Source organism: Kryptolebias marmoratus, linkage group LG20, assembly GCF_001649575.2.
Source record: "Kryptolebias marmoratus isolate JLee-2015 linkage group LG20, ASM164957v2, whole genome shotgun sequence".
Classification (NCBI taxonomy): Eukaryota; Metazoa; Chordata; class Actinopteri; order Cyprinodontiformes; family Rivulidae; genus Kryptolebias; species Kryptolebias marmoratus.
The window spans coordinates 16,047,537-16,060,424 of NC_051449.1; the positions used below are offsets into that span (position 1 = coordinate 16,047,537).

Genomic DNA, 12,888 nt, shown 5'->3' on the forward strand with positions numbered 1-12,888 from the left:
ACCCTGAACACTGTTCTATTTTTAGAGTTTTAAACAGCGATTTTGATGAGAACCGAAAGAATCCAAGGGAAACGTCACTTAATAGGAGACCACAGAGCTGCTTAAATATTAAATGGACAGACAGTGGTGACACAGAAACACACACACACACAATCTTCTTTTCTTACGGCTTTGCATCTAAATCCAAATTGCAATTGTGTGGTCAACAAGACCGTTGAGGGATTAAGGATCAGAAAAGCTCACTGCAAATGTTAGATTGAGAGGAAACTGTATGGAGTTTATCTCTGGGTTAGTTGTCAGTGTTACTGTTGTAACAATTCAGAAACATGTAAAAAAACAACAACTTTGCTTAGCAACTGATGCAAACTACAATGGATTTTGAAAGCTGGAAATAGATTTTTTTAGGTGTTTGTAACATCATTCATAGACTTAATGCACATTTTTTATACATTCAGAGGAGCATTTGAGTATTTTTTTAAAATGTTTTTTTTGGTTTTCTAGCTTGGAATAAAATGATGTTTTTTAAGATCTTTTATCTATATATGTGAAAGAAGTTGCCATCTGGTTTATTAAAAAAAACAATAGGCTACTTCCTATAAAACTTGCTTGTGTTGTTTACTGAAACCTTAATTTTGAACAGTGTTTATGTCCCTGTTCATTTCTATAATCTAACAGAAACTAATATGAAGGGATCACATCATTAAAAAGATGCTTTTGTTATGCTGTTTCTGAATGTTTACAGACTACAAAGGAAAGCAGGCTGGACTAAAAGTGTCTTCACAAAAGACGTACCTTGTCTGCTTTAAATATGTACTTTTTCACAGGGCGAGACAGTGATGTTTTAAGATCCAGCATAAACACCAGAAACCTGTCTTGTGTTTCCACAGAGATGTTTAAAAGCCTGCCTCAAAGACTGCTGTGAAACCCGGACAGGTTTTAATAAAGATGCCTGACTGAACCTCTTCTCCGGAGCTGTTTAGATGTCTTTACGCTTGACTGACATTTCAGTCTCTCATTTAAAATTCCTTGCACAATGTGATAAGTTTGTATTTAATTATCGCTCACGGCCAAAGGCGAAGGCGTTGTGTGTGTGTGTGTGTGTGTTTGTCTGTCTGGTTATGAAAATGCCTATAACTCAGGTAATTTAAAAGTTGTTGAGCTAAAATTTGGCATGCTAGTAGCTCAAACTCATCCCCAACAAATACTTTGAGCACTACACATTATGTGACATTTTTGCTTAAAACTTTGCCATTACAGCTTGGCATCAACTCTGTATGTCTGTTAGCAAAATATCTCAACAACTGCTGGACAGATTTTAATGAAACTCTCAGAAAGTAATCATTGGATGTACTTTCACAACTGGATAGCTTTTGGAGCCAATCCAATTCAAGATGGCCACCACAGCTAATTAACATTAACCAAAACAAAAATGACTCTAACTCAGACAATTTTACAGGTACGGAGCTAAAACTTGGCGTGGTAGTAGTTGTGCATATTCACAATACGTACTCTGAATATGATGTTTCACAATATTGTATATCCTCATTTAGAAGGTTTGACTCCATCCTTTCTCATGATAAGATGGTTCTTGTCTAAAACATTGTCAGTCTTTGATTTTTTTTTTTTTTTTTTTTTTTTTTTTTTTTTTTTTAGTTTATTTTAAAATTGGTCTGTTGGTGCACTTGGCAGCATTTTTTTTTTTTTAGCATCGCCTGCAGACACTAACAAAGCACAGTGACATTAGCAGTCAGTTTACGCTTCTGCACCATCAATTAGTCAATTATACATGCATCAGTCTAATGTCCACCCAGTCAAAGAGGTCAGGCAAACTACCAAAGATGCTCACTGCTGAGCCTTGGAGATGATATGCAAATTTGCATGAGAGGGCAAATGCATAATTAGATTGAAAAAAAAGAAGATGAAGCTTTTGTTGATGGAACCTTAAGGGTACTTTGGGTGCTTTTGCTGTTAGTAATCTATGCCCAGTCATTACAGAGCTATTATGACAGTTTATTGATCAATTATAGTAAAAGGGGGTCAACAGTATTAAAACAGCCACACAGTCAATATATATCTACAAAAAACATGTGACTGATCATAGAAGAGAACAAGGGGCGTTTGTTTCTCACACCGATAGAGCCCGCCGGTGGATTCCTCACACTCCCCGCACTCGGCTGCGAGACTCAAGCAGCCTGTGAGGAAGAGGAGGAGGAGGAGGCGAGCAGAGGAGAAGGAGCGAAAAGGCAGAGATGACGAGCATCAACATGGAGCTGCTGCTGCTGCCGCCGCGGCTGCTGGGGCTCGCCTGGCTCCTCCTGGCCCTCCGAACCGCCGGCGTCCGGTGCCTGAACGGCGACGAGGACCAGAGCCAGGACACCGAGTGCAAGATGAAGAGCGTCACAGTGTCGGCGCTGCCGTTCCTACGGGAGAACGACCTGAGCATCATGCACAGTCCGTCGGCCTCCGAGCCCAAGCTGCTGTTCTCGGTCCGGAACGACTTTCCCGGAGACGTCGTGGTGGTGGACGACCTGGAAAACACCGAGCTGCCCTTCTTTGTCCTGGGTGAGTTGTTTCTGGGAACGCGATGGTGGTCGGCGTGGCTCATTATTAGCCTCTAATTAAACGGATTAAATCCCAGCCAGTCTTCCTGTTATTACACCAAACATCTGTCTGTATTAGCTTAGGCCTGGCTGTGTTTTCACTGTTTTTTTTATTTTATTTTACCGACGGGGTGAGCAATAGAGCAACCAAACCGAGCAGCTTACGAAGGTGTTTGTTTATAAGTGCAACCAGGTGGTCTGTGGTTGATAATTAGCCGATTATCTCTTTGTAATAAAACCAAAACTAGCTCTTCTTCTGCAGTGAAAGGCCTCATAGCATCGCAGTGCTAGTTAATGTGTAAACGCCTACTGTTATATGTGCTACTTACGTCCGACATGTTCAGAAATGTTTACTTTCCAACCTGGGCACAATCTCATTCGGTCAGCTAACTGACTTGTTAGCATGGCTAGCTAGCATGCTTCAAACTTTTCTCACGTCACACCAACTTTTACCCGGTTGCTCTGCGCAGTCCTTACCTTGTACATTCTTTAAATAATTGACACCTAACTCTTTACGTCGCCACGTTAGTTTTATGTGAGTTTAACGTGAAGCTGTGGAAGTTTGCATTGCGGGAGTGCAGTGGTCGTTGTCCGTGGTGCTGAAGCTCTTTGCGTCAGCCTACAGCTGCTGCAGCGGTGAGGAGACCGGACATGGCCCTGCACAAAAACACTCTCAGAGGCTGTGTTTAAGCCTTCACCGTTACATGTTTATGGACAGCTATTAGGTTTGTTTTTCCAGCTTTTTTATTTTTGGAGGTTTGTGTAGGAGTTTGGTTCTGGTGGGTCTGGGAGACATGAAAACTTGCTACATTTATCTATAAGTTGCTTTTCATGATACAGGGCATGTGATTGTCAGCATATTTTGCTGGTTTTAATACAGTTGTTTGTTACCAGATCTTTAATTTCAATCATTAAGAGTTAAAAACTCAAAGGTATATACATCAAACAGTACATTGGCTTGTCACATTAGCAGTCAGAAGCTTGAGTTGTGGTGCAAGTATTACACCATTGGGTTTGTACCACTTTCTAGTGAAATATTTACCTACACTCTACTGATATAACCAAAAGTGAAAACAAGCAAAAGCAAAGATTTATTCTCTTTGTATCATCCTTTAAAAAAAGACCTCATAGGTTTGTATGCCGAGTTTTTGCAGCTCTATTCCTAACGTTTCAGTAATATTAAACATGAGGTCTGTGAGAATCAAACCATAACCTTAATCTTGCACCTCTTAAATTAAATCCATTGTGGATTCAATAGTATGTTTCTGAAAACTAGTATGGTTTCTGTTTGAGCTTGTTTAACAAAGTGTGACTTTCCCTCTCAGAACACAGTCAGTTAAATGTTAAATGATTTGTGTGACACTGTTACAGCACAAACCCAACTCACCTGATGGGTTTTATTAAAAATGAAAATAATTTAGTTAATTAAAGTTAAGTCAAATCTATATGGGTACATATTGTATGTCACTTTATCAGGCTTTAAAATGAACCAGCCAAAATGCAAAATACATCCACAAACATAGCTGTGAATGAATGAAGTTGAATGTACATTTCTTTTTCTTTTGAACCAGGCAGCATGAGCTCTTATGTTTTTCTTTTGTATTCCTTCACAGTGTTTTGGGAAAACCATGACAAAAAGGTTCAGCATGTGTCTGTAAATAGTCACATAACTGTTAACTAGTGGGACACATTCTTACTCACTCAAATGTAATAATGTTGGGACCAGACTCATCATACTTTAGAGCATAATGGGATTCATAAATTCTATTTATTTCAAAACAAGAGTCATGCCTTTTTGCATTGTTTTCCTCTAATGGTAGATGTGATTTCTCTCAGTTGTTGTTGTTGTCCTTTTGGCTGCTCCCTTTTACAGAGATTGTCACAGAGAGTAAAGATTTGTCATTTGTTTTACGCCGGATGCCCTATCTGACACAACCTGGGTTCAAACCTGCATCCTCAGGATTACAAGACCATGACACTGACCTATTGTTGTATGGAACTAATTTGTAAAAAGAAAACTTTCATTTGCTTTGCATCAGTTTTTTTTTTCATAGTTTCATTGCTGCTTGGTCATGTGCTTTTTCAGAATTGTTCATTTAACATTGATACATTTTTAGTTGTGGTACTACTTACTGCTTTTTGTGGCAATGCTTTTACAACATGTTTTACAGAAAATTGCATTTTTGTTCAGCATCTTCCTTGTGAAATCACAACCACAGCCAGAAGCTTCTCTTTTTTTTCCGAATCGAGTCATTTATCTGTTCTTAATTATGTGAATGCTTGTTAACCTACTTGAACTCTTTCCTTTTCTTTCATTTTCTCAAAGATCTCTTTCCTCTGTCCAGTTATAATAACATTATGTGTGCAGAGAGCTTTTGGGATAGGTGAGGGGAGTGGGCTGTCTGCTGTGAGCGGGATGTTTGCAGCATGAAAATAACAAAAATTAAACTCCCAGTGAATTAGATACAGATAGCTAAAGGTGGCTAAAATGGCTTGAATGTTGTGATGTTCTTATTTAATACATCTTACATGAAAAGAGTTGACATACTGAGTATGAGACACCACTCATTCATAACTCCAGGTGTATGTAAAGTCCTGTATCGTGACTACACTTTTTTGTGTACAGAATACATTTTTCCTTTTCCCTTAACAGATAAAACCCATAACTTCAGAAACCCTTTGTCACCGTGAACTAGTTCTGTTTAAATAATGTATTTCTGCATTGCATTTCTGCATCTGTTTTAATTTACAGACATATAAATGTGGGGAATAGATTTAAATTATGAAGACCCTGAATGTTTGCAGTATTATTGAGTGCTTTCACCTGAGACCACTAGATCAGAATAGTAAGAATAGCTTATTTAAAGGCCTAATTTAGACAACAGTTATTTCATCATGAGGTGGAGGGCTCTCTCTAGACTGGTGCTGCATATTAGCGAATCTCAATTTGTGTCTGACATTTCCGTGCATTGCATTTGCTCCAGGACAGAAAACTTTTAATGAAAATTCACAATAGGGAGTCCCACACTGCTCTGGATTTTTGGTACAAGTAGCCTCCCTGCTGCCCAAATATGAACAGTGGTGCAGCTGCAGCCTTTTAGTAAGTTATTTATTTATTTTTTCAATAAAATTAGGGTGTTATTTCTTTTGCTACTTTACTAAACCTTCTTTGCAATTTTAGGGCTGTCTGCTTTGAATAGTAAATCAGAGATTTCAATAGCTTTATATAGGTCTTCTCAGGAGATAAAACAAATAAAAACAATTTGAGTTAGCATAGTGTGACTGTGATGATAAAAGAAAACACTAATTAAATTTAAACCCGTGTGATAACATGATTGCTGAATGTTAGAGTAGGAGCATTACATTCTTTTTAGCTATTGTTGTGGCTTCATTTTATTGTTTAGTATTTGACGGCCTCATTCTGATTAATGTGGTACATTTTTTTATCTAAGCTTAGTTTATTGTCTCCTCTCCAGCATACAAGGTGGCTGAGAGATTATGCCATTCAAAAATATATGGACGGTTGGCAAACTGGAACAATGCTAGTAAACAGACAGAAGCAGAGGTTTATAGAAGCAGAGTGAGATGAACCGGTAGACATGCATATATGAAGCACTTTACAGGAACTGTGGTGTATCTGGAGGCAGTGTTGGGTGGTATCCATTTTGGAATACCTTTAAATCTTCCTAAAATTCTCCTCTGGTGTCATTATTACCATCTGCCTAAAATTACTTGTCATGTTGTCTTATTACTGCATGCAATTCAGGTCATTTTAGCAGCTTCTCTGAATTGTTAAACCTAATTTTTGAAGTTTTTATTAGAATTGCAACACAAAATAAGAAGTTTCTTTTTATTTCTACGGCGTTGCAGAACAGTGGTTTACCAATAAATAAAAAAAAAGTAAAAAAAAAAAAGTTTCACGATGTTACAGAAACTACATCCATTCGTTTTCTTTACCCACTTCTCCTTACTGAGTCGTGGCAGAAACTACAATTTAGTTTTTTGTTAGAAAAAAAATCACCCACCATAGTGGCCTTTTCAGCTCTAAGCAGGGAACATAGAGGAGCAGGCCTACTGACTCTGCCTCTGTTCTGACAATCTGATTCAAAGGTGTGCTTGTAGTGTACATGGAAAGAAAATGCGTGTTGAAAGATTTGCACCAGAGAAGCTGGGCTTTCACTCATTTTTTTTGTAGATGCATTGTTACAAGACACTACATTACTGTTAGCTTTCCTTCATGATTTAGTTTGCTTCCTTGCTTCCTTTGCCTTTTAATTCTTCTGCTTGTTTGACTGTTGCAATGGAAAATTAGTGACATGATTTGTCTAATGTAATCTACAAGATTTCAGTCATTACAAAGTCATTTAATTATGGTATAAAATGAGCAAGTTAATGCTTGAATGTACTTGTGCTAGAATATAAGCAAAGTTGGTTTTAAGATAAGCTACACACATTGCTGCTCCCCTCTGAAACAACAGGTGTTCCAGTGGAGAAAATAATACCACTACACAGCAGGAAATACATTACACACATAAGTTATTAACCCATCTGCTTTACTGTTAGGCAGGTTTATTGTTTGTTTAAAAGAGAGAAAACTTTTCAGCATAGTTTGTTATGATGGTATTTATTCCAGTACTGATGCTGTTTTGAGATATCACACAATACATTATTGTCTTATCACTACCCAGCCCATTTTAGAGGTGTTACAGTGTTGTTGTTTCTCCTTTTTGTTTGTCACTCAGCAGTTTGTAGTCAAATCAGCTGCCATTCACATCTGTGTTCAAACCAGCCATGCTAAATCTAAAGCAGACCCAGTTTTTCACCTTTACAGGGTGGAATATGGCTTTTTATTCATTCACCTGTAATAGGGAAACAAGCCCGTATTTCACGCTGATCAAAACTCAAGTAACCAACATTTACCTCTTTAAACTAATAAGACTTGTCTCTTGATGCTGTTCTCTAAACAAACAAACCATAAAAAGCCTATAAACATTTACCAATTGCAAAATCTTGCAAGTTAGTCACTAATATTTGCTTGCTGCCATAAAAGGTGGATAACCTGGTAACAGCCTGTGTCATACTTTGAGCACTAACTGTTTTCATGAGATCTTTGATTAAAACATTTTTGCATGCAAGTCAGCAGACAATGTGCAACCCTTAAAGGGAGGCTGATTTCATTTAGCAAGTATTTAGAAGCTAACAGGAATATTCCTTCCTGCTCATACACACTTTTTAATTCACAGCATATTTGTAGTGGAGAACACAAATGTATCCAGTGTTAATGTTTATGACAGAGAGTGACAAAACAAGCCTGAATCAATATGCTTTCTGCAGCTCTACAGTGAGAAAAACATTTAACTCATTATGAGCCAAAACAAAATGAAAACATCAGTCTATGAAGAAGTGGTAAACATGTGTTAGTATCTCAAGCACTCAAGTGAATTCTTAGTTTTGCCTTTAATACTTGCCTCTTTTGTTGTGAAGCTGCACTAGATTATTTCCTTTGATTTTTCTAAATTCCATTTCAAAAAACTAGTTGTCAAACCACAGCTCCACAAATGTGAAGTTTATTGTTTTGTTTTAAAGCCAGCCATAAATTAAAACTATAATAGAGCTTGATGAATATTAACAAAAGTGGTAAATTATACATGTAAGTGCCATTAATTATGCTTCATTTAAAGAAGGCTGCTGGCAGCCATTTTAAAGTAAAATAAAAAGAATAAGTATGACTCTAAATCCAAGTCTCTGACCATTTCAATCAATTTAATACACAGTTACAGCTTATCACCCACACTTCTCAGCAGCAGGAACTGGAGCAAATCCTTCTGGAAGCTATAGTCTCCCATCATCTTACAGAATACTTTATCCTAAACCCTTTGTAAATATTTGAGTTGCTGGAGACCTCAAAGACACAGTGTTCAGAACAGTTTTCAAACATTCTCTCAATATTCTGGTTTCAGGTAAAAACTCATTGTAGGGAGGGAATAAAAATCGTGTTTTAAAGCATTTGGATTCTTCTATGTTTTCATTAAACATCATAAGTAACATTTAAAAAGTGCAGCTGCTTTTTAAATGTGTCCGGTCACGGGGTAGTGGGTGCGATTTGAATTCCGCACGTTTCCCCACTTTTTACAGCGGCTCCCATTTTTCTCGCCAAATTGCCTCTCTGTGAAGCATCTAAGAAGCAATTTGAAAAGGGGAGATTCTGTGACTGACAGTAAATAACGGCTGCAGACTGCAGCCACTCGTTAGTGTCAGAGAAGCCCGGCTGCGTTATTAGAAATTTACCCTTTTGGTGTTGTGTCATAAATTGTGCAGAGGAGGGGGGCAAGGTAATAATGTTGCCCTCCGGGAGAAACTGGAGCTGTATTTTCTGGGTCGGTTGTTGGTGATTTCCACGTCTTAGAAAGCTCAGCGGGAAGTTATTCTGAACTTTGTCCAATTCAAATCCATTCTCTAGAACTCACACATTCTTTCACACGTTCTAATTTTAGCAAAGCAAAAGTTTCAACACGATATTTATATTCTGTTGTTTCATCTTTTTACACTTGGCGTGAAATGAAAACCTCTTTATACTTTACTGCGATTAACAGAAAGTTATAACTAACAGTAACTTGCTGCAAACTAATTGCTAAAAAATGGCAGTAGTGATACATATCGCTCCTTTATAGAACTATTCATGTTTTAAAGTCCCCCAATAAAAGCAACCTGTTCTCTATATTTTTCTTTTTGGATTGAAAAGCAAAAAATTCACTAGAAAATTAATTAGTTTCACGATAGTTTTAATTCAGCAACAATATAAAACAATCTCTCTCTCTGTCTCTCTCTCTCTCATATATATATATATATATATATATATATATATATATATATATATATATATATATATATATATATCAGCCAGGTTTGGCCAGTGTTTAATTTAGTTCTGATAGCTCAACATTAACTGAAATATTGTGTATAAATCTACTTGGGGTTTTGTAAACCCAATTATAGGGACAATTTAATTTTTTATTATCTGAGTGCATGCTTCATCCAAAAAGTAACTCAGAAACATTTATTTTTATTATTACTATTTTTATTTCTTTATTTTTTGCTGGCTTTTTTTTTTCTTCTCAAACATACAAATGGACACCACACAGCTGTATGCCAAACCACTGTGTGTTCTATGAAAATCTGTTTGTGTTTGGCCTCAAGTTGTTTTCATATTGCATTTTATTTTTTCTTTCCGGCCGGATGTATCAACTTCAATGACCAAATGCTGACTCTGAGCCTGGTTTATATATGAAACACTGGTTCAGCTGTAATCCAAACCAGGCGTATTTGTCACAGTTGCCTTCACCGCCTAAGCCTGTGGTTCTTTTTTCCATCTCAGAAAAACCTAGGGAAGACACTCCGGTGAAATCTCTAATAAAGTTACTTTCAGTGTTCTTTTCACCAGGTCAGAGAGAGATTCAACCATTTCGAGCAAAATCTGACATAAAGATGTGTTCCTAATTAGGTTTGAGAGCAAATAATAAATTTGTAAATGTGTCAGCCCTGAGAGCCACTGCAGTAAATGTGCCATATTCTACAGAGCAGAGTATTAAAGGTGGAGAGGGCTTTTTTTAAATCTCCTTCTTCATCTCTGGGTGTGCTATTGAGTAGAAAGACTTTATATGGTACTTTTTGTTACAGGAGATACTGGTTGAATAACCATCAGAATTATCAATAATTGTGGAGAAGAGGTCCACAGTCCTACCCAGTAATTGTGGTTTCTATTATTGAAAAGAGTTTTCAGCTTGAGATGAGACCTCGGTGTGAAACAATAGGCTAGCGCCATACCCCCCCACCCAGAGCAATTAAAACCACCCTCATATCGTCCCGTCATAATGAATATGTTACAGAGACATCTAATTACTCTACATGTAGGATGTCAGAGAGTCTTTGCAGAGCTTAGTGAGCACACAACTCATCTATTAATTGGATTTTTGTGCTGAATACAGTGCTTTTTTTTCTTACTATAGGTGAATTACATCATCATGACCAACCTATTCTTTAATATTGAGCTGTAGACTTGAAGCTTTAACTTTAGTTTGATTCAAACACAAAGTATGTTCATATTTTCAGCTACCTCAGATGACAGGAGAAGAAGAAGAAGAAGAAAGTTGATGACATATAAGTCTTTGAACTTTGGGGTGCACATTTAGCATGTGGGTCAACCACACAGACCCTGTTTGTTATACATTGTTTAAGAGCAGTTTTTAAAAATAATTTCTAGTTGTGTGTTTGGAAATGGCATTCAAGTGTCTGTTTAGTTTTCAGGAGATATTTTTGAGGTTCATTTTGGGGCAGTCATAACCAGAGTTGGCACATCTTCTTTCATGGTTGAATATCTTTTAAAATAGGACACACATTTGTGGAACTTGTGTTGGAATAATTATTGTGTGCACAGTAAGACAACTTCCAGCATATTTTAGCATGTGAAAAGGAAAACAAACAGTTGTAATTCACTAACAGCTGATTTGAACAGGGATTAAAGTTTAGCAAAGAGATGAAAAAATATATTCAGGAGTAATAACTAACTGACTACACAGGTACAGATTGGTTAAACTATGTAAACTGGGCTGTTTGGTTCTGATCAAAAATAAGATTGCCTATTTCGTTAATAAAATCAATACATGTCACATAGCTTAAAGTTAAAGTTAAACTACACCCACATTTTTCATTGTTTTTCTGACTGAACATTAAAGAGAGTTTAACATTAAGGTAATAAATCCTAATGTGTCGTATAACGTAATTTGAACAGAATGCTCAACAGTCTGTTTCTGTGTGGTGATGCTACTATGGAAATGAAGAACACTAATGTGAGAGCGTCCTGGACATTTAGAAAAGTTATCCATCTCTACGCCCTCATTTGTGACATCAAGAGCATTTAAATTGTGGCTATGAAATTGCATCTATGATAAAAGTAATGAGGAAACTAAATATTAAGGGATTGTAAATTGTGTCTTAGTGTTTGTTTTATTCTTGTAAGCACTGTGTAACAGTATATAAAAAAAGACAAAAAAACTCCTGAATCGTAAAATGAAAACTGTGTCTATTTTTACCATTGTTTCCATCCCAATTTGTCCTAGACCTCTTCCAGTGGGTAATGTGACTGCCAGTTAGTACTTTACAATAGTTCTTTAAAGCCAAAACAAGGTTTGCACAAAAGGCTCATGGATTGCATGAGCAAACATGGCTCCAGAGACTCTTGGTGCTTTACAAATGAAAGGTATTGCTATTATTCTTATTTAAAAAGTGTCCTACAAACATTTTTTTAATGAAGTTTACAAGTGAGCTGTCCTGTAAATCACCACACGGGACTATCAGTGCACTCTCTGTAGTTACATTATAATTGCTGCAATAAGTACACAAAGTAAAGCAAAATCAGCATTTGTCTACCCAGCTTACAGTTTATCTCTAAGCTTTCTAAGTAATGCACATCTCTAAATTGCTCTCTGACATACATACCATTGGTGTGAAATATGGCCAAAATGGAAGGTCACATGTTCCAGTCGTCCAAAGTTGTTTAATTTAATTTTAGAAATTGTTGCTTCCCGTTCGCTGATCACAAAGAATTATGCCAAAATCTAATATGGAAATTGGTAAAACTTTAATTTTATGCATGTAATAAAAACATGTTTGAATTGGTGCCTGGTGCTGTACAATTCTTTGTCTCTTTCTAAAATAATGCTGTGCTTTAGATTATAGCTTTGTTTGAATCTAAGGTAAATGGTGTACATAAGTGTGTCTTCTTCTTTTTTAAAAGTTGCATCAAATCTCCATAGGTGCAATGATTCAGCACTGTAGAATGCTTTAATCTTTCTCTGTCCTCCTTCCATTTGTTTTTCTCCTTTTTGCTGAAAACTCTATATTTAAGACAACCCAAAGATCAAGGCCTGTTTGGGTGTTTGCACAACGCAAGGATTGAAAGCTGTGGAGGAGAGAGAATGAGGATGAGCTAGACTGGAGGAGAGCAATGAGATAAACACAGAGAGTAAGAGAAGAAGAAAGGAAAAGATCAGGAGGCATATGACTGCTAGTGAATGGTTGCCATGGTGACACGATTGGGTGCTTAGACAGGAGTTTTAAAGAAAGGTGGCGTTTTTATTGCCACAGCAGGAAGAAGACAGGAAGGAAGGAGGAAAAAAAAATATGTTTGAGGGTACACCTTTTTCTCCACACGCTGTTGCTATCTGAATAACGACGATCATAAAAGCACGTCGAGGTATCAAACACGGAATCATCAAATGCTGTTCAGCTC

General features: G+C 36.9%; 1 protein-coding gene across 3 annotated transcripts in view; it reads left to right on the forward strand.

The window, feature by feature from the left end:
- The first annotated feature begins 1,931 nt into the window (after positions 1-1,931).
- Positions 1,932-12,888, forward strand: part of astn1 (astrotactin 1) — a 300,003-nt gene continuing 289,046 nt past the window's right edge. For 2 of the 3 annotated variants that reach the window (XM_017420879.3, XM_017420880.3), the window contains exon 1: positions 1,932-2,562. In XM_017420879.3, coding sequence (XP_017276368.1) covers positions 2,250-2,562 — 313 coding nt within the window. In that variant the 5' untranslated portion in view covers positions 1,932-2,249. The remainder of the gene's footprint in view (positions 2,563-12,888) is intronic. The other variant, XM_017420882.3, reaches the window with a different exon arrangement.